We start from the raw sequence: 23040 nt of genomic DNA, 5'->3' as shown, positions 1-23040 counted from the left end.
TCTAGGATGCTATGGTGTCACAAGTTTTATCAGCATAAAGAGGAAACACTTCTAAAGAACCAGTGCGTAGAAATGAGAACCATCTAGTGGTAAGGATGCAAATTGCAACCAACTGAATACCCCTCCATCACCCTAGGGTGGCTGACACTTCAATGGATAAACATGGAAGGCCCTCTCTAGAGTCAGTATTTTGCTCATTCGTGTTGGTCTACTGTAGAAACACGGCGGTGCAACACAGTGCGTAGATATGTAGATATGAAATATTTATTGTAAGCTTGCAAAAACATTCATATTTACAGGTAATTTCAAGTGAAATTATTACATCAAACACACTAATTATATGGTAGAATACCTACACACTAGTCATATAAACATAAAGAAATCAAATGTGCTCTTTGTACAATATTTTAGTTAATCATGAGATGGAAATTGTAATTATAATTGTGTATTTAACTAAAAACATTGTTTTTCCTAAACTAGTCCTAAAACGACACAGGACACAAATGCCAGCATCAGCTTCTAGTCCTGTGCTTTGAAATGATTCGTCTTGTTGCTGGACCGGACAAAGATGGTCATGAATTGACCCCTGAGTGCTTGAGATGTGGGGGGGTGGGACCAAATGAACAATTTGTAATGGTTGCAACATATCTGATAAACACAACCGCTACAACCATCACCTCAAACACTAATGCTTAAAAGCTCACCATCATTCAGTGGAGACGGTTAACTGTCTGTGTGCAAGAGGTCTGCTGAAATTCTGCCATTATGCTGTCATAAAATCTACGCACTGTAAATTGTGACAACATTAAGTTCAGGGCTGCAGTCGCCTCAGGGATGCTATAACCTTAATGGAGGCAGAGAACGAGACATAAAATATATGACAATAGCATTAACTCAGAGTAAAAGCAAATAAGATGGAGCGTCATTTAAAATGGATACTAAGGCAAAAACATGATGTGACATGATAAATGCAGAGGCACGGCTGCATAACGAAAACTATAGACGCGCAGAGACAAGAAAAAATGGCAGCGTTAATTCTGTGTCTGAATCCCCATTGAAGTTAAAAATGATTGTACTTTTGATAACATACCAATCAATGGCTTAACTAAATCTCAGCTGCCCTCAATCAGAAAGTAGCCAAAAACAACACCTCCACGGAGAAAAAGGACAGAGGTTAATGTCTGTGGGGACATGTTATTGTTAGGACTAATAATGCGCTGTGGTCAACAGAGACACAATGCCACTATAATTAGGACCTAACCAGATTATCCCATGTGTTCATGCCTGAGTGTGTGTCTTATAAACTAGGTCCTGGGCAGATTGGGGTTGGAACCAACTGGGGGGAGTTACTTTTCTTGTGGGACACCCACCGCCTCATTAGGAGCAATTTTAATTTCCAGCAAATTAAAGGAAGCAGTCGTTAGAAACCTGATTTATAGGTCGGGGCCATAAAGGAGGGACTGATCGGGATAAAATGGTTCATAAACTGAGCCTCGAAGTTGGTAGCGCGTGTGTCAGATCCCTTCCTAAATACTGCAAAGGTGGAGGGGTGCATTCAGCTCAGATGTGTCTGAAGTGTCAGACTTTCAAAGCACTTGGCTTCCAGTAATAAGATAAAAGGCTCAGAAAAAGACAACATACCCATGAAAGCCAATCCATCTCCCTGTCACCACAACCGAACCTACGGCTCTCTGCATATTATCGATTTGCTTTCTAATGAAGCAACTGTATTATTAAGAGTGTGGTCATTGCATGAGTAAAGGCACGACACTCATTACTAAAGAACTAGAAAATATCACTGAACCAAAGATGGATGTCCACAGAAAATGACCAGCAAAAGCATTCAGTAAGCTTGTTTGCTTTCAACGGTGGTAAAAATCACTCACAAATGACACAAGAATGGAAAATGTGTAGCGGCGAGTGAGTCTTAGAGAGCAGCCTAGACAGAACTCTGTGATGTGCTGTGCGGAGAGGGTAAACGTTTAGAAAAAGGAAGTAGTAATGAGAACAATTGTGCATCACAATTCTTAATGTCTAACCGACTAATTGTGTGGTGTAAGGGCTTTTTTAGTGCAGAGCGAAGGGGCACATAACTTGAGACTTCAAAAAGATCCTTGAAAATATGAAACTGCACTTCACTTGTCAGAAGAATTACAAAGAGCCTATTCCAGGTTAGATGGATGGTGGCGGAGTGCGTAATGTCAGGTGAAAATGTCCCATCTGATGTTCTCAGTGTTGGTGCAGAAATGTGAATGTCTCCATAAAACCTGCTCCTTGAGATCTGACATGGTACAGTACGTAAAAATGAGTGCAGAAGAGCATTCAAAGTTGTACTAATCAGCTCGCTAAAGCGTCCATTACGCCTGATTGCTCGATTGATGGCAGATTTGTGCCGATAAGCCCCACGTAACGAGTCCTTGACAAATTCGCACGCAGACTGGGGCATATGAGAGGACCTTCAGGCCAGGAGTCACACTTTCTCAACGCTCACCCTTTCTCACACTGCATTAACAAGACAAAACATACACATACACTATATAGTGTAGTGTAGTATATGTTTATTGGAGAAAGTTGGCGCTAAGTGTGTTACTCAAGTACACTTCAGTATGTGGACAAGAGCCCAGGGACAGAACCGCCAAATGTGCCAACAGCAATCACTCAGCACTCACACACACGCAACATTATACGCTCTTGTTTGGTATAGAGGTCTCCTCAAAGCTTAGTTTATGGAAGATCAGCATAATGTCCCCAAACAATTGGTTCTGCGTGCAACCATTTGCATTAGCTAGCTCTGTATTTGGAGACCGTTTAAGACTGATTCCCTGATTCTCTTGTTCAGCAACACATGAAAAAGAAAGAAGAAAATAAGTGTTTGCTGCAGGCTTTTATTGGACAAGTTATAGCAAATTATTAACATGAATACAAAACGTCCTAAAACCCTGGCAGGGTACATGTGAACAAGGTTTTAAAATTTTATATCGGCAACTCTTAGGCAACGCACTCCCACAGTGAATAGATTGTTATGTAAATGTTGGACAGGTGTGGTATTAATGTTTGATGATATTAACTTCCCCACAAAAGGGAAGCAAGACTCAGAGCCAACAGGTTGATGCTGAGGTGTCTCATTTTTTGAAATGTTGTCAGCAGTGGCAACAAGCAGCGGGCATAGCTTTCAGATGAGAGCATAAGAATGAGCAGAGCACATCAGAGCGAGAGCCAGGATGGCAGTCACCATCGGGACTTTACTAGGTGAGGGCCAGTGGGCACAACGGAAACATGGTCCAATTCCCGGAAGACACGCCAAGTGGGATATACTTTAGTCACCATTCACTATTTGACTGTAGCTCACTAGATATCTCAACAAGAGGAATGTTTGTGGAATAGCTATGTAAAAATTAACAGCCCAGAGAAGACAATCTTTTCTTTGCTAACTTTATTATACCTAGAGACCGCCTAACTTTGTTTGAAAATCCAAAATGATAAAACCATGTTGCACCACATATATCACCTTATAAGGCTGGTTTGTCACTATTTACCAGCAGGACCCGAGGTCAAAAGTGACGACCCATCTGCACGAATATGAGTATGAAGATTTGCTGAAAAGAAAAAGAAGATTTATTAACAGCGTGTGCTAGCAACAGAGACAATTCCCAAATTCTACTGCTATCCCAGCAGTATGGATCCTATTTCCCCAGCAGTGACGCCTGTCATTCAGTAGTAGATGGTATCAACTCAAATGGGCTTTGAGCACGAGAATTAAAGGTGTGGTGCTGTGGTGACACAGTTCACGAGCAAACATTCCTGAACCACTGTGTGGATAAGAAAGCTAAAAGATAAGAAGGAGGAAACAAGGACAGCATGGTAATGCGCTCCTCAAACTTCCTGAAGCGACATGACCGGACTGATGTGGTAGCGGGATGCTTTCGAAATGTTACAATCAGGTCATCGTGGTTGGTGATTTGTTTTTTAAAACACAGCCAGCGGCAGCAGCAAAGGGCCGCGTAGCTTACAGGTGAGCGGTGCGCAAAGGCACAAGGGAAAAGAATTGAGCACTGACGGCTTTAGTACACCATGATTAAAAGGCTGTGTTGAATACGTGGTGCGTCAAGAGGAGCATTTAATCTGATTGCAGAGGTGGGTTCCTAAATTGGGCATCTTAAGCTAGCTATGAGGCTTCGCTCCGGTCATGGTTAAACTGAAGTAACTTCGAGAAGTGGTTAAGTGATTGGGAAGTCAATGTTCAAACCTTCAGCACCTAAACCATCCGCCACTGTTACTCTGGCTGCGCTCCGGAAAAAAATGTAATCATTCTTAAATCGTACCTGATGGATTTGGAAAAACATTCAAGTGAGAAATGTATGGGAGAATTTATATCAGAGAATTGACTAGTGTAATTGTACACTGGAGTGAAGAGCATAATTAAAGAAGACACTGCAGTCTATGTTAAAACGACGAGACACTATAGCTGTGTTTGAGGACAAGAACATGTGACTTCCTAATGCTATGTTACGGACAGTTGTTCACGTGTATAATTATCCTTTCATGCTATGTCTCATATACGTATGAGCAGTCATGTGCTAGAGATCATATTATGTACTGTATGTACGTAGCCGTTAGTGGTTTTACATGTAAGAGGTAGTGTGTGTAGGAGAGGAGCATTAGGTAACACAATGCTTTGTATGATTTATGACACAAATGGTCTCTTATACCAATGTCCTTTCCCCCATTTATCCAAACGACCAGTAATGCATGTGGTCGCAGACAGAAAACACGCAAACACACCAAACCACAAAAGCCTAAATACGCACAGCAGCTTAAGTCTTTGTGTGTCCAGACGACTAAACCTCATTAGGTGACTGTTCCCCTGGTGACTATTTGACATCCCAACAGAACCAAGGTGGCCATAGATTCCTCACAGGCATTATCACCCTTAAGTGCCCCATAACCCGCACTATAATCCCCACAATCTTTAACAGACCTCATTCACCATCTTGCGCTCCGACGACAGCATCAATGTAAAAATGCCACCACCCGACGATTCTATTTTCTGTTTGTGAGTTGATAGTAAGTCATTTGAAAACAAGTCCTCCATAAATTCAGGCTGAGGTCGTTTCTTTCTCTGCCCGAGGCAAAAAAAAAAAAAAACATCAATAGCGGAGAGGGATGCCAGGACAACCTATAGCACAGGACAGATCGATAGTGCAACAAACTCAGTAAAGATTGACTGGAGAGTTGCCTGGAAACATCCTGCTCGAGATTTATTAAGGGAGGGGGGACACAAGCCAGCGGGAGACGCTAGAGGACAAGACAGGAGGAGAAAGCGAGAGTAATGGGGAATCAAACGAATCTTTTAGAATTTCAGGGTCAAAATGAATCCTCTCCGACATCTTTTGCGGACTAAGTCAACGCATCCCCCCCCCCCCGGGTAATAGACACACAAAAAAAATGGTTTAATCTCGGCCTGTGTTAATCTGAAAACCATTGCGTTTTATCCCCCATTTTCTTTTCTGAGAGGAGACCTTTTCACCGAGAAAAGAGGGAAGAAATTATATCTACTGAAGCGGACCGTATATGACATTCCAGCGGAAAAATTACTGAAACAGTGACATGATGAAATGAGAAGATATCAGGTTTCATTGCTTCTCGCACTCTAACAGAGAGCCCTTACCATATGTCAGCCGGCTCTAGCATGCTCTGACTGCTGCAGCCGCCTCCCATAGACTCACACTAATTGAATATCCTTATCTGGCAATGAACTCCCCCTTTTTCTCCGGCGAAGTGAAACAGAGGCCAGTTGGAAAAGCAGCACATTTGTATTCACCCACAGACACTTGGGCGCAGAGAGAATGTAACACTTGCACACACACCTACTGCACCACATTGCGTGGCATGTAATCTTGTTGTGGGGTGAGTGAACCATAACCAGACCCCACACCGCACTGTACTACAGTCAAGATAAAAGTTCCGGGAACTGTGCTAATGGCCTCAAGCTACAGAAGCTTCCCTTTGTGATTTTCTATTTTTTTTTTTCCAAGTTATGAAATTAAGTGCTGCGGTTTCTAATACCCCCTGGGCCCTTTAGTGTAAATTGATTCTATTTAAAAAGCTTTTTTTTTCAGTCTGACAGAGAAGAAGAGGTGGCTGGGGAGCGGAAACCAGCGACGGAAAATGGACCCTCACAGAAAGAGACGAGAGAGAGGCGGTGAAGCTGCTTTGTTCGTGAAAGGGTTAAAGAGAAAATGGTAGCGACAAAGGGGGAACTGCACAGACCGCTGGACCATTAAGGGGTTAACCGTCGGAGGGAGGCCGATAATGGAGGCTCCGGCAGCTGTATAGGAACTGCAGCACGCAGAGAGACAAACACCATAGAAACCACTATCATAAACCAGAGAAGAGAAAGCACGGGGAGGGGAAGGGAAAACAGGCGACACATTTTCTCTCACGTCAGAGCTGAGTCAAAGTCCGATAAATAAAAACAGCGTTCACATCTTTGAGAAAAAAAAAAAAAAAAAAAAACGCTTCGGAAACACATGCAAACCAATTAACACATGCGGCGAATAGGTTCACCGTCACTGTAAACACTACTGCGGATGCATAATCAAGCATGGAGCCCAGATGTTAGGACTCCAAACAAAAAATAAATAACTCCTGGAGACTGCGGCTATACAGCAGAGCATCGCTGAGGAAGAGGGTCTTCTACATGACTAGAAGCTGCAATCGAATTAATGTGACCTTTACCATCTGAAGACAACACTGTGGCTCCCACATGATAATGATATACTAAAGCAATCCTCCCACTCGTTCGCTCACTCTGTTGCCCTAACATTTGAACATACATGCAGAGCAACATGCAAACCAGAGAGAGGCTCTATAGAACTGGTGTTTTTCTGCAGCTGTGCCAGCTGCTGTCGACCTCAGCAACCTGAAGCAACAGCGAGAGGCCTGACAGAGCTTTCTCCCGAGCCACTGTAGCTGGAACACACATGTACACAGAGACGTTCCGATTCTTTCTTTCTTTTCTTTTTTTTCAATTCCCACGGAAGCGTTTTGTTTGTATAAAGGTTACAAATAGCGTTCGCATTATAAACAGCTTAAAGGCAGGGTACATCTGATGCAGATCAGCCCCAGCTTTTTGTTCTTCACTGAATATTTATCAGTGGCCAGAGGAGGCTGTGATTGAGTTTTTGCAGGGGAAACGGTTGTGCATCATGTGCTGTAAATTAAGTAGTATGGCAGCTCAGGGGATCAGCAGTCAAACTCTGACCTGAGGGTATAAAAGAGAAGGGGAGGGGAGGGGGGGTGCATATTCATTGAGAGCACCAGTGAACGCGACGTCAATGTACACACGTGTGTTTGCATGCACTCGTACCACACACACGCACAGCAAACACTCTCCAGACGGAATTTCACAATGGCAAGAGAGAAGCTTCCCAAACCTGAACCTTCAGGGGCAGGCTGAGAGCGAGGCATTAGTCGATAGCGCGAGCAAAGTATGATGAACTCACACACCGCTCACATCTCATCACTGCACCCCCACGCTCTTGCCGAACACTGTGTTTAACAAACATTTGAAAACAGCCGGCAGGCAATATTGAAATGACTCAGTGAGCTTACGATATTCTAAGATATGTACGCTGGAAGGGTAGCACACACCTGCACCCTCACACACACACACACACACACACGCGAAGCCGTCACTGCGCCGTACGTCCGCGTCTCGCCAGAGTTGTAATGGACGACAAATATCTCCTTAGAGCTGCATTACTCATACTCGCAAAGTCGTTTGTGTTGCGACCGTGCCCTAACGCAGGAACAGCCTCAGATCAATAACCTAATTAGCCATAAAGCATATGCATTGCAGTGATACATTATATGCCTGGCATCACTTGGCTGGCATCTCAGAGGAATTACCATATAAATGAACTGCGGTCATTTATTAAGGAGAGAGAGCTGTGGTGGAGACTTGGCACCCAACACAGGTTTAAAAAAATAAACAAAAAAATAAAAATTGTAACTTACAGCCCAAATTAGACAACAGACCCATAACGAGAGGTCGAACAGCCAAGCCACAAATGGCACGAACTGCTGACAGAGTGAAAACACGCTGTGACTCCACACTGGTGGAGTAAGTAAGCAAGCGAGGCTCACGGCGACAGAGGAAACCCCCCCACCACCCCACCGCACCCCCCCGCCCCCCAACCCCAACACGCTTTCTTTCCACTCTTTGTATTCAACTGGACCGCAAGTAATTCAATACACCTCTCTTTGTGCAGGCTCACTCAAATGAAACGTAAAGCGAATGAACTATATCAAGTGGAGCACTATTTGAACACCACTTACAGTAATATCGGTGTTTGTGTATAGGCTTTCCTGACACGGCGTGAGCGCGTGTGTGCGTGTGTGTGTGTGTAACGTGCAAGCCCGCGCGCATCACATAAGTTAAAAGCCAAGCGTGAAATGATTTGTAAATCCAAAAGATAATCTTGTTCTGCACATGATTCCTTGACCGACCAAACTCAATACCTCCAAGAGAGAGGCTGCCACACAATACCAGGCCGATCTCTCCATAGCAACACACATGGTAACACAAATCTATTTCAGAGCCAGAGCACTTAAACACGGCAGATGAAAAAAAAAAATGAAAATAGGGAAAACGGCAATCAATTATTAAAAGAGCTTCACAGTCATACTCACTGGCGGTGTGCGTCGCCGGCTGCAGACAAAAACCAAGAGGCTCCCACTGCTCACACCTAGCACCTTTCAGTGCTAGCTGTTATCAGAGATCTGGAGCAGTGGCACTCCTTCGTCATACACGGAGGATGTGAGCTAGGATCTGCCCCTTGTCTGACATTTAATTGTTCAGCAGGGTGTGTTTACTTTGAAGGTGTTGGCTGCCCTCGCAGATTCGAACGCAGAAGGCAGTGGAAACACGGACGCCTAATGAGAGGAAAACAAATAGAGGCCCTGTAACAACAGCGGAGAGATGACCGATAGAGAAAGTTTAAATCAACATAATGTTCCTCCTGGCGAGGGCCCGCTTGTAAATCATAATGGTGTAAGCAGATCTGTCGGCATCAATTGTTCCGAGCTCCAGCGCTGAGCGTTACCTCAGCGTTACTACGGAGCCAACACAAACACACAACTGATAAGACGAAGTGACTTTTTTGAAGGCAGCATGGAGCCAGGTTGCCTCAGCGCTGCGCTTTATTTAGACGGCTAGAGAACATGGGAGCCCCGGTGCTAATTGTAAAGGAAAAAATAAATGCTTAAGCGAGAAAACATTCCTAATAATACCGGCAAGAGATAAAACCGTTCAGCGTTCAAAGCTCTCACACACACTCGCCGCTAAACGGGCCCACGCTAAATCCTCCCAGACAGGGTCAAACAGACACTAAGTTGGTAGCAAGTGCCACTTTGATATACACCATGTTGACCTTTCCTAGATCATATAGGGTGATTATACACATGTTGGACCGCAGTTTGGCAGGAGCTGCACAAAAGCCGTTACTGTAATAGCTTTCCTTCTCTTACTAGCCATCCATTCTGCACTGACACATCCAACCTCGTGTTCTCCTGAAAGGTGCGCTAACACACACACACACACACACACGGCTACAGCAGAGCAGCGTACAGGCCTGTTGCGCCCAACAAACATGGGGTGATGTGACAGGCAGAACAGAGAGATGGCACCGGGCTAGAAACATTTTTATTGCTTCTCATTTTAACCCTCAATCTGCCGACTACATTTAAGTTTTTTTTTTTTCTTTTTTACTCCAGGGCAGTTTCATTCAATTTTTTTGCAACGCACGATAACTAACACGGTCAGGATACAAGAAAGCTGAGCGGAGCTGTCGGTCCGCGAAAAATCAACAAGCAAGTGTATTGATAATTAATCAACTATGGCATTGTTCTAGCAGGAGCAGCGAACGTTTACCAGTTACAGCGTTTCAGTTGTGAGTTTTTCTTTGTCTTGTGACAGCTGATGTTGGATCAGACACGGCGTTGGTTTAATCCGTCCACTTTGGTTGTGGAGAAGCTGTGGTAGCTCTTTTTTTCTAAACTATTTTCTGATATTTCACAAACCAAACATGTAGTCTGATAAGACAGGAAATATGTCAGAATATGTCTAAACCCTCTAAGCTGTTTTGCTGCTGACCACTGAATCATGATGACATGTATCAAAGGTAATTTCAGCTTTTCATTTATGACCATTTCCTACAAACTACTAACAGAGTTCTACTCGCAGCCTTCAAGTGCTACATGAAAGGAGCCATCCCCACAAACCATATGAAACAAACGCAGACAAGGAAGCCCAGCGTGCTGCATTTCTTGCCTCTACGTTTTAACTTTTGCCTGCACTTCGTCTCGTTTCAGGGTCTTGAAAAATGGCACCAAATCTGACAAACCGAAACGTGAATAATCACAGGTCCCTACTGAAAAGGACATATGTGCATCCTCCAAAGTCAGCCTCGTTAAACGAGAGCGAATCCATCTGTGTTTATGCACGACAGCGTCCCTGCAGGGGATATCACCATAGCAGTAAGTGGCAGACATTAGAGTACTTACACAGCCCATCACAATAGGAGCAGCAATGCACCTTTCAGAGCAGTGTTACAGAGGCAGGACACAATATCGTACCACCCGCCATCAGTGCAGTGGGCTGGCTATCGAGTTTCAGGGCGTGCTGCTGGATGCTGTAATCGTATACACTTTATCAGGCTTGTTCTGTCACAAGCGTTTTGTTTAAGAGATTTCAAATGGTGAGCGGGCGGTAGGGGCGGTCTCATTAAGGGCGAGTCAATAAGATGTAACCATGATCCCACAAATATCCACGGATGGATCTCTCGCTGTATCAGAATACTTGGCATGGCCGGATCGGAGCGAGCGAGGAAGGTTTGAAGCTTAGAGGGAGTCACGGGAGAACTTCCAAGATGTTTTCAGGTGTTAAGATGGAACCCGGATTATGTAATAGTTTAGCACAAAAATAAATATATCATTCACAAAGGGATGAGTGTGATATAACTGGCATGATTCCATTATGCAGCGAGTGCGCTAAGTTTCTCATCTTCGTCTTACAACAACTTCTGACAGTTTTGTTAGCTTGACTGGCATCCTGCTGTGTCCTGACATCCGAGACCTGCTTTTAATTTCACTTTCACCTTCAGATAAGTTTGGAAAAGACAAAAAAAACAAAAACAAAAAAACTCAAATATCATAGGTATATTAAAAGACACATAATTTGTATAGTTTGTTAAAAAGCAATAAGCCCTACCATGGATCATTTTTCATTTTATCTGACTATAATATACTAGTCCAATACAGGCTTTGATTTGCTGCCATACAGACATAATCTTATCATAATATTCTCATATTCTTGGCCACTTGTTTGTGATTCATATGAACGTTATACATGATCTCGCTTTGAACTCCCTCTACGATCCAGTGCAGATAAATAAAGCACTGAAACCTACTGTTATAGTTCACATACCATGCTGTTATGTTATCTCTATGGACATCAGAACTGTACAGAACATGAAACCAGAAGAATTAGCCACACTAATCTTGATTTAGGCATACTCTGCACCCTTCTTTCTCCCTGTAATTTTAACTGCAACGAGGTGGCATGTTCAAGTGAAAGAAGTTCACTCTCCCTTCAGCCATTTGGTCATTTTGGGCGTTCTGCTGATGCTCCAAAAAAACGAGTTGAAGTTCAGAACAGTCGTGTCAAGGTGGTTCAATGTCCCACCTTTGGCTACCGGTGCCAGCTCAGCCCCTGAAATACACTGCAGCATTCTAAAAAGGAGTCTGTTGATCTCTTATTTAGATGCTACACCCTCATCAATGCCTCCCGTTGTTTCCTCTTTCCTGTCCTGTGGCGTATAAACTTCACCTTGACTGCACCGGGACTAAACACACGGGGAGGGGAAATCATAAAGCAGTGGTAGTGATATGACCAGCCACGTTTTGCCAACCACATTTCTCAGGGGGGGTAACCGGCAGCTCTTTTTCCTAATCTCATTTGGTCAACAAACAAAAAACAATCTAATAAAAACTTGCAGTTAGATTTTTCTTTCCCTTCAGGATCCAAATTGTTCCAAAAATAAACTAGACGTTCTCCAACTTTTCAGTAACCGGAAGAGTCAGCTGACTTAATTTGTCCAGGAAATATTGACCACAGGGTCAGCAACTCTTTCCCAGATCATTTGTTTTCAGTTAAGACACAGTGAAGCACATTGCAACGAGAACAATCGCTTTAAGCTCCCCACAAGACACCTATTTCTCCTTTTAACACATGCACGCTGACGTGCAGCACACACACAGCTCTCCACTTGCTATCACACGTTCACATATGATTTCATTCTGTGAAGGGATGTTTTTTTTTTCTTTTACTTATTTTGCCCTTCCATTAGCTCCTGATATGTTTTGATCCGTGTTGTCAGACTCTCTCATCCAATCACCATGCCTGTCCTTTAGATTTTCTTCTTGTTTGGCCAGATGCAATAAAAACATTTGTTGCATTTGTAGCCACAGAATGACACGTTTAGGACTGACATTATGCTTAGCATAACATGTGCCATTACATGGTTGCATCTCTCCTTGCAGAACATACTGAACATATTGTATCAAGTGTGTTAGGTGACTGCATGCTCACCCCGGCAGGTACAGGCCTAATGACATGAAGCTAACCATTGTGTCTTGTGTCTGGGAGCCAAATTATTAAAATTCCCCTGCTCAGATACCCCTCTGTTCTGTGGAAACAACAACCGCTTTGTTTCTAATTCAGCTGCCGGGGAGCGTCATTTGAATAATTTCTGCGGGCTACCCAAAACAACACTGCAACATGGAACAGGTGTGTGTGCGCGCGTCTGTGTGTGTGTTCGTCGTCGCTTTTTTTTCTTCGTGCATGCGCGTTTTTGTATAACCAATTGAAACAAATGACAAGAATACCACTCACCGGGTTTACATGCACCGTAGTTAGCTGCATCCTGGTAAAACTGGTTAGTACTGAATGACGATCCGAATCCCCCCCGCCCCCCCTCCTCTCTCTTTACATAGGCTACACATACAACGAACGCGCGCACCAACGCGACTGTGCTTTATCAAAATCATATGACAGGCGTGGTCACTGAGTGAAAACATCGGGATTAGTTTGTTTTTGTTTGTTTGTTTGTTTTGCCGTTAGAGGCCAATTAGCTCCGCGATCGCACCAGGAAATGTGAAGGATCTACCTTATGGAGGTCGATACATATAGTCTCCTCTCCTTTATGCGGGCTCTCTGGCCACAGGTGATAGCTCGAGCCGTAGTTGGGGCTGTCTTTGCTGCTGTTGCTGCCAGTCGCAGACGAGTTCCCCGCGTACGCCTGTTGTGTTACCGGGGGGGTTACGCGGGAGTCGCGGCTGTGCGGCTGCGCCTGGTCGCCTTGCACGGTGTTCCTCCCAGACTTATTGCGGTCTTGTTCACAGTGCTGCGGACGCTGGGGACAGAGCCCCAGTGCGCCTTGCTGCTGCTGCTGCTGCTGCTGCCGCTCTTGCTGTTGCTGGTGCAGCAGTGGAGCCTGGTGAGTCCTACATAGCTCTCCTGAGCCGCTGGCGCAGTAGTTGATAGGCAAGCTGCTCCCCACCAGTAGCTGTTGCTGCGCTCGTAATTGTGGTATCTGTTGCTGCTGCAGGTCCTGAGTCTGAGACTCGAATGCTCTCCTAGCCTGGGTTGACTCACATACATTTAAAGAGCGCCCTTTCTGTGAGTTTGCATGGATTCCTTCAGGGGAGGGGTCCCTCTGTTGGAGTCTTAAATGACAGTGCTGTTGATGCTGCTGCTGCTGCTGCTGTTGCTGCAACAACTGCCTGTGGTCTCGGTGCCCTCCTGCTCCTCCTCCTCCCCTGCAGCGTTCCACGATGCTTGCCTGTTGGTAATTGTTGGCACTCCTTTGGAGACGATCCCCCCTTTTAGATTCCCGGGAAAAGAGCAGAGAAGAGGAGGACGACGTTGGTGGCGGGGGTATAGGCGGCGGAAAAGGTGGGGAGGGCTGCGGTGGGAGAGGGTCGACAGGATGGGGCTGGTTGTGAGAAAAGCTCGCCTCCTGCTCTGAAAAACTGCAGTGGCAGGTTGGAAAAACAGGCTGTTTCTCTGACTGCGGCGGCGGGTGCTGCTGCTGCTGAGAACCGGCCGGGGCCCAGGGATCCTGCTGCAGGTGCGCCGGCTGCCCGGTGCTGGGTTCAGTGCCTCGGTGGGAAGGTCGCTGGGTGGTGTCGTAGCTCGCCAGAGGTAGTGGGTCGCCGCTGTGAACAGGTCTCCGAGAGGGCTGACTCAGACAGGGGAGCTCCTGGAGGCTCTGGCGGTGAGCGGCGGCGGTTGAAGTGCGGTCTCGGTGGTGAGAAGAGGGCGGGGGCGGCAGGCTGAAAACAGGAGCGACTTGGTCTCGGCTCTGCTTGCTGCTTCCTTGCTTTCCGTCGGGGATTTGGTGCTGATGGACAGCTCCCGCGTACCGATGCCGCATCCCCTTGATCGCCTCGTCTCGCTGTGGTTACTCCTTTGCCGTGCAGAGCTCCGACACCCGTTCATCGCGATCAGTCCCAGCAGAATAGGACCGACTTGTATCATTGGTAGATTTGACCAGGACCTGCCTTAAAACGTCACCGTACAGCCAAAACACCGCCTTCGACTCTATATCGGTCCGTTGCCTGCCATGCGCACAGGTTGCAGCGGATCGATCGGTCCGTACAGGGTGTCGGGTTATAACAAGCACTATGGAGATGCGGATGGTGTTTAAATCTTGCTCACACAGTCGATCATTTTAATCCACCGCAAGGATAACAGATCGAGTTTGTCAATGTTGCCATAACCACCCTGCATAATCAGAAATCACTTTTACTGCTACGTCACCCGGACAGATCAGGCCTGTCAAACGTGATGCCATAAACCCTGAACGCCACTTTAGTTTATGATCAACTCTTAATGATCACTTTCCCTCTTGTTGGGGTGTTTATAAAGTCTCGCTATTAAATATATATATTTATTTATTTAAAAAAAAAATGGAACAAAATGCACCTGAAATCGATTTGCAAAACACACTGCCACTTGTTGGCACACAAGGAAAGCGCAAAATCAACAGGCCTGTAAAGATTACCTCATACCACACAAAGCCCCACAGTATGTTTTTAAATACTTTATACGCCCGGTTTTGTATTACCGGGTAGAAATATTCAGAAAGTGTGCTGCATGCAGAGCCTGCAGCCGCCTCGCATGCTGCCGCGCGTGCTTTGCCGCTCGCCGCTGCATGCTCCTCGATATAACGCGGCTCTGCTGTCACAGCGGTCAGGACACCGGCTAGATGGAGACAGAGAGAGAGGATGGGCGCAGACGGCGCTGCCGCTGAGTTAGGACAAACATTACTAAAATAGCTTAGCCTCTGTTGTGGTGTCATGTAGCCAGAGGATGAACAACTGTCCATCAGATGTCAGTCGGTTTATCGCAGCTGTGAGGATTATCCATCTAATAATACAGAGCTTGGATTCAGGGATGAGTTCAAATTTAAAAATAAACCGTTTCTCATGTGGGAGAAGACTTAAAGTTTACAATCCTCTCTCTGTATTTCTACGGACAGTGTTGGTGAGCTGTAGTGGATGAATAGGGAAAAAAGGACATTTATAGTCTTTCATTTTAATCATGGTTAGTAAAAAACCAAAACAAACAAACAAAAAAACACGAGGCTTATGTGTTTAAAATAGAACTGAAACAGAAATAGAAAAATAGGCAGCTGTACTCCGGTTTCTAAGACGTAATCACCGACCATTCAGCTGAACTACTGACGGAGAATTTGCTCTAAAGTGTTACAGCTAAAACAATAAATGCATGAATTGCACACAATGCATTAATTGTGCAGCTCCTCACGACATTTGATAGCCTGGTGGTGAATGCAGGATAAGGAATCACAGGTTTGAGTTCTGAAGTCAGGTGGAGAAGGTGCGTAACATCACTTTAAATCTGTCCAATGGAAGATATTTAACAAATGATCACAGGTAGCTGTCAAACCTGCTTCAGGATTGGAGATTCTGACTGTGCGTAAATGTCAACTTCTACCTAGTTGGATGATTCTTCATTTTTCGTACACATTTGAATGTAATGCACATGCCTTTGAAGTGCAGTTTTATCTTGAAGAAAGTCTGTGATTTCTGAACCCCATGTAGTCGGAATAAAAAGATATAATGACCAGTAACTAATTTAATATGTGGACACGTAAGTTTGGATTTCGTTGTCCTATCTGGACCAGTAAGTGAAAATCTAGGCATTATCAACACAAATGCGCTAGAGAGAAATAAGCTGAGACCAAGCTAAAAAGACAGGAATGGAGAGAGTTGAAGGGGGAGCCAACTTTTTCATCATACATTAGCCATTTTTAATAAGTAATGATCGCTTCCTTAAAGCTAGCTCAGCCCTTTGGAGTTTTGATGGGTCTAAAGACTGCAGCGGTGGCACACTTTGCCTAACCACTGGACGAAGGCAGGGGTACACTCTGTTTTATAGCTGAACTGAAGCACTGCAGGAATTTGGAAAGCAGCGACGGCCAAGGCTGCATTAGAAACCTGATCATTTTCATTAAGTAATTGGTCGCTGTGACCTGTGCGAGTTCTTTGGCAAGATGGAGTTTCATTTGCTAGTTTGGGAAGCAATGTTACTGCTTCCACATGAATAATTAAATCAAACTTTACAACTCTTGGACACACAAAGACTAAGCCACCAACCGGTCATGTTCGCCAAAGCCTGTATATTCTCTCAGTCTTTGTTTTTTTTTTTTTTTTTTTTTTTTTGTTTTTTAATTCTTTCTTTCCTCCTATCTTGGTCGGTCCAGCCATGTTAAAAAGCATATTGTGTGTCTCTGTCCCTGTTGGCTGCTGGAGGGAGAAGCAGCGGAAGATCTGTGACACTAAAATGGTAGAGGAGGGAACACGGAGGAGGCCAGTGGCTGCAGCACGTAACACAGGAAGTAGATAAGAAGCCTGTAATTACAGAGAAAGGGAAAAGCAGCCAGGGCAAAGCAGAGATGTGGGGGGAAGAATTTGAGTAAGTGTCGGAGACAGAGACGGAGAAACTGACAGTGTGAGCATTTATATGAACGTGTGTGTCAGAAACGGGAGAGACAGGGAGAGAGAGACAGATATCTAAAAAGAGCAGGTGCGCCATCACAGAATAGATCAAAAGAGTTCAATTGAAAAGAAGAGGAAAACAGAAGATGCGGTGTGAGGTAAACCAAAAAAAATAATCACACACAGGGACAGAGATTAGCCTATTATCTTAAGACAGAATCATCTTCACTGGGAGATAAGTCACAGGTGTTCTTATAATCTTATTCGTCTTCGTTTTGTTCTTGGTTTCTCACTGAACATATTCGACGAGTGTTGATGTGCAGTTTTCACCATTAGAGGATTTAAATGGACTAAACTGGTAGGGTCATGGCTTGACTTGCCCCGAGACACTTAGTGGCTGGGTGGTGGGTTTCAAGTGGAGTCCATCTCCTTGTTAGACTGTTTATCGAGTCGCCAGACTGCCGTGATGTCCACATTTGCTTGAGCTCCACTTTTTTCTCATCATAACTCAAACACCGTAGTGGTGGAAGTGAGCGCATGTCCTGCTAACTTACAAGTTTTCCCTTTATTGATACAGTCTAAATTGTATCAATAGAGAACCCAGAGCTGACAGCAGAAGGCAAAACACTCAAGGCAAAAATAAATATAACATGGCTTATATGTGTGGGGCCATCTGCTTGACCCATCCACCATGTAGAGAGATAGAAAAAATATCCAGCAGGTGAGATGAGGAAAGGGTTAATGTATGCACGAATCTGATTAAAGCACAAACCATGAAACAAGTGTGATTACCTGAGCTCTGTAGGTAATGCAAGACAAGAAAATATCAGTGTTCGATGTGAAGACAACACCGTTTTCCTATTTTGAGTGCTTGACTTTTGCTGAATAAGCTCAAGAAGTTCCTCAGTGCATTAAAACATCACTTAATTCTGTAAATCCAAATCTCCAAACATGAAGTGACATGATTTTCTTTGTTGAGGAACATTGTGCTTCTGCCGTTTCACTTGTTTGTATCTTTAACCTCAACTATTTGCAGTACTCTTAAAATGCTGATGTTCACATTAACATTTATACAAATGTTGTGCACCATTTATCAAATTAATCATACGTGAAATTAGTAGTGTGGCAGTGATTTAAAAAACAACAACATTTTCTCGTCTCATGGTTACGCGAGAAAGAGCTCGGCCTGTTCCTCTGCCTCCTGTCTTACAAACACAGATTACCGTCGAACATCTCAACCTGAAGCTATTCTGAAGACGGGAGCATGTAATGAAAGGAAAAAAAAAAAGAAACGCGTTGTTAAAAAAGCAAACGGGCACTGCTTCTTCTGAGACAGCCATCTTGAATTAGTCACTCAGCAGAGACTTACTGGAGCAATGCCTCAAGAACGGACAGTTTGGCGGAGCAGAAAAGAATGCATGGCTCCGTACCGCGTCGGGGCCGGTGACTAATGTGACACACACTCAGGCGGACCGGTGCAGCTGGCCTGTGTAAACGCTGATACGCTCCTCACATGATGGACTACCTGTGATCCCGGAGATAAGAGCAGAGTCGTGACTCAACTGGCGCTGCGGCATCATCGCGTACCAAGCGCAGCCAGTGTGAGATGATAGCAAGGGGCAGGCTCCGTACAGAGCGTTCGGGAGATACAGGCAGCCAGACGCAGCGGTGGCAGCGGCAGGGCCCCGTGCCCAATGCTGGAATTTATCTCTGACAGTTAAGATCATTAGAAAGATTTACTCCGGCACTCAAATGACGGAGCAGCTTCGTCATTTTTCATGAGGAGGCAGGTACGGGGAGAGTCACCGCTGAGTATCAGCTGACAAGTTTCTATCCCTCTGCCCCATAAATGGCCAAAAAGTCCTGCAAGGCGGACAACTGTGATGAAGTGTTTTCTGTTACTGCCGCGAGGATGGGGAACAATAGCAAAGTACCCGACGCAGGAAGCAGCTACGACGCACAGGCGTGTCCAGGTAACATTCGAGATGAGATGAGGTGAAATGAGATAAGATTTAAGGAACTGGATGAGGAGGTACTCAAGAAGCGTCCTGGGTAATCCTAGCAAACAGCCATAAGGAGCAGAGAGGTTAGCGCTCTCTCGCCTCTCGTGAGGATAACCAGGAGGGCAGTTTGTCACCTCGGTCACACAAAACACCCCTGACACACAGGTATCGCTGCCCACTGACAGATGGACTGTTCATTTACGCCACACCAGGCTTCCGCTCGTCTTTTATTTGCGAGATCATGAATGGTGGAAATTTATTACTGCCACAATCACTTCATGAGCAGAGGTGGAAAAACTGTTCTATTCCTGCTTCATGGGAAACAGCGTGTAATTCATACTCTCCCCTACCTACCTCTGTTCAAAGGTGCGAAGTGTTAATGCAGAACTGACTAGAGCGTCCCCGTGTTTTGCCTTTCGTTGGTTCCACGTGACGTCTCCTTGGTTCACAGCAACCAGCACCTGCCGGTTTGTTTTCCGGCGTGGCCTTGGGGGAGGCACTGGACCATCAACCTCTTTTCACACGGCACAATATTGGTACAGAGCGTTAAGTGGAGCAGTTGATGATTGGCGGAAGTGAAGAGAACAAAGACAAAGAGAGAAAAAACATGCTAAGGGCCATTTATAATGCAGTCTGGTGTATTTGAGTGTGTGTGTGTGTGCGATAGCAAGGTACGACGCGTATGTGCCCGTGCGAATAGGTGTAAAATGAGTGCCTCGGGGTGTCAGTTGTGCATCGGTGTGAACACACGTGCACGACTGTGTGGGCGGACGGGACCAGCGCCTGACGAGAGAGGCTCAGCTTGTCCAGTTGTAAAATATGGTGATGAGCGACAGAGAGGAGAAAAGCTCATCAGTGATGCAAAGGTTCAAAGACTTGGTCCGCGTCTCATCATCAGAGCCGCAACAAGCACAAAGGAGATGACCAACTGACCCCCCCCTCCACACCCACCCATTCACCACCAGCAGGCAAGGATGGACAGCACACGCACACACACAAAAAAAACTTCTTTAGAAACCGTTTCAAGGAGAATGCACACACTTAAATGTCCTTATATCGATCCCCTCATCCTATCTGAATAAAGACAGGAAGATGTTGTATAAACCTTCCACCTTGTTGCCTATTACCGGACTAATCTGATGCAGGGAATACCCCTTTATATTCCACCCTGCACAGCAGCAGTGCAAGAGAGGTCTATCAACCTCTGCGTTCTCAACCTGAATGATATGACGTTAAGTGAGAGCCAGCAACCGGAATCTCCTCTCTTTTTGAGGCATTAACAGAAAAGAGGACTGGACTGCGAGGTAAGGAGACCAGGAAAGGAAGGAAGGAAGGAAGGAAGGAAGGAAGGAAGGAAAGAGGACTTACCTTTTATCTGATGGAGGCTGCGCAGGCTCTGTCCCTGTGGAAGACACATCAGCGATGATTATAAATGACAGCCCGAAAATCAATAGCCTCCTGCTAAGAATAGGGGCTCTCCCTGTCATCCATTCTCCTGTCGCTCGTGGAATAACGGAGAATACACGCTCTGAAATTTATAAGCACATGCTCGGTTTATTGTCACAGCTATAGACTACTGGCTGCTCCCTCTTCTTTGCCTCTCCTCCAACTGTTTGCGTCTCGGGAAAAAAAAAATCTGCCTTTTTTGTTGTTTTATTCCTTTTCTCCCCCCTTTCTTTTTTTTTTTTGTCGTGCGTCTGCAGTTTAATCTCGTCCCCACCTCTGTGTCGTGAAATTAATTATAGGAGGGGCGTTTAATGTGATTTACAGGGGATCGATACAATTTGGACTTTTATCAATTCGAGGCGATAAAATAAAATCTGACATGGTGTGGGTCTTGTGTGCGGGGGGAAACGCTGATGGGAGCTGTGACAAATCAAGAAAAGCAATAGATGGGGGTTTTATGACCTTGTGTGAGCTGATGCTCCCTCCTCCTCCTCCTCCTCCATCTGAATTGATGCGGGGATTCCTGGTGCTATTTTTAGCCTCGGTCGTGGAGAGCCGTGCGTGGGTGGAGGAGAGAGAGGCAAGAAGAGGAGGAGGAGGAGGAGGACCAGCAAGGGGGATGAAGAGGAGGGAGAATTTGAAGGGAGGGGAGGAGAAGAGAAAGAGAGGAGAAAAAGAGGAGAAAGGAGGGGATGTGGGTGAGGGTTGGGGAGGGGGGGTTCCCATGCGGACTTCAGCTGCGGCAGCGTCAACGCGAAGCTCCACGCTGCGAGGGCTTTGAATCGTGACCAGACAGCCGGGGAAAACAGAAAAGGGGAGCGCCGTGTCATTCTCTCCGCGCAGGACGGTACTGCTTTCTTTGATTTAGCATGATTTCATTTTCTAACACCGGCTCTGAAAGCGGTGGTGCAGGAGAAACGATGCAGCGGGTGTGTAATTACGATGATATCACTGAGATGATATGAGAACAGATCAGGGAGCGTGTTCAGTAATAAACCTACAGTGATGCACACGTTTAGATCACAGCCTACTAATGCAGACACGTATAATAGACTATTTCAGAATCGTCATAAACAGGATTGATTTAAACCTTATACAACAACCACGATTCTTTCAAGTAAATAATAATAATAATAATAAAGTTTTTAAATTCTTTCTAATAATCCTGTTATAGCTGAACCGGGGTCAACCTCTAAAAGCCCGATAGCTTACATCACTCTACGGCGTGTACCTGGCAAATTAAGTCGTACAATTAGCCGCACAGACTGGAAATCAGGAGGAACGCGGAGGCACTCTTGGCATATGGGGACAAGGTTTTATTATTTATCACCAGCGGGCTATTTTTAGCCCGCGCCGCGCCGCGCTGGCGTCGAGGGTTTCCGGGCACATGGATGCCAGGTTTCCCCGTCACCTGCAGGTCACACGGCGGGGGGGAGACCCAGGCAAGCGTACCGCAGGCTTCAGAGAGGACTCCTCCCGGTTCACTCACGCACTTATTAATCAGAGGTGTGTAATTACCGAGGAGAGGAGCGACGGGGACGCACAGATTCCGTACCAGACACGGAAAATTATAAACTCGGGACGCACCTGTGACGCGCGGCAGAATTTAACTGCGCCAATCCTTTGCAGTAGACAGCGGCACCTGCAAATAATGTTCAATAAACCTTTAGCAGTGACGCTTTTGCTGCGCGGAAGAATTCGCTATATATTGATGGTTTCTTATTAAATTGTATTGAATGCCTGCAGGCAGGCGTTCTTCTCTTTATAATTGTCGGCTTCATTGTGTAGACACAAAGTGTAATTCATCAGCGGCTTTATTGTTTTTTGGATGCGCGTGACATCTAGGTTTCATCGTCACCTCATTGCTCACACGACCGCCTGATCTTCAAGTTCATCGCTTTGAATTTTTAAATGGCTTTGGTTAATTGATCCGCGGTGGTGAAGTAGTTCCTGGATAAACGCAGGTACTTCAGTGTATTTCTACAAAATAATTAGCCCCATTTGCCGGGAAGGAATTATCAAGTTCTCTCCACAGAGGACTTGAGCCGACATAGCTGTGAATAACAGCTGGAAGGATCTCAATGGTGCCGTTTACCCTCATTAATATAAAAAGAAGGGCAAGAGGGAGGGTGGGGAGCGGGAAAGACAAAGTGAAAAGGCATAAATAGAGAACATTGGAGGGAGTTATGGAGGGGGGAAAAAAACTGGGTTGTCGGATGGAGACGAGGGTGGGAGACAGGGGAGAGGCAGACAGGGCGCATTACAAAAGGCTGGAGGAGAGCGACAGAAAGAGCATCATGGATGGAGGTAGATTCAGATGCTCTGGAAGATAAATCTGTGTCTTAATGAAAAAAAATCCTGATGCTATCTGGCTGCTGGAATTTGCCGGACCTCTCTTCCCCTCTCGCTCTGTCTCTCTCCTTTCCTTGGTGGGGATTACAGCTCTCTGCTCTTGGAGGGTATTTGGCTAAACACATGGGGAATTATTAGGTTTAGCTTCACCCCC

The 23040-nt window shown here is 45.4% G+C and overlaps 1 protein-coding gene across 3 annotated transcripts in view; it reads right to left on the bottom strand.

Moving 5' to 3' along the window:
• Window positions 1-14668, bottom strand: part of kcnn1a (potassium intermediate/small conductance calcium-activated channel, subfamily N, member 1a) — a 46150-nt gene extending 31482 nt beyond the window's left edge. For all 3 annotated transcript variants that reach the window (XM_047589688.1, XM_047589689.1, XM_047589690.1), the window contains exon 1: window positions 13230-14668. In XM_047589688.1, coding sequence (XP_047445644.1) covers window positions 13230-14498 — 1269 coding nt within the window. In that variant the 5' untranslated portion in view covers window positions 14499-14668. The remainder of the gene's footprint in view (window positions 1-13229) is intronic.
• Window positions 14669-23040: the final 8372 nt, after the last annotated feature.

This window comes from Mugil cephalus, chromosome 7 (genome assembly GCF_022458985.1).
Source record: "Mugil cephalus isolate CIBA_MC_2020 chromosome 7, CIBA_Mcephalus_1.1, whole genome shotgun sequence".
In the NCBI taxonomy this organism is placed as follows: Eukaryota; Metazoa; Chordata; class Actinopteri; order Mugiliformes; family Mugilidae; genus Mugil; species Mugil cephalus.
This window is presented reverse-complemented; position numbering and strand designations above follow the sequence as displayed.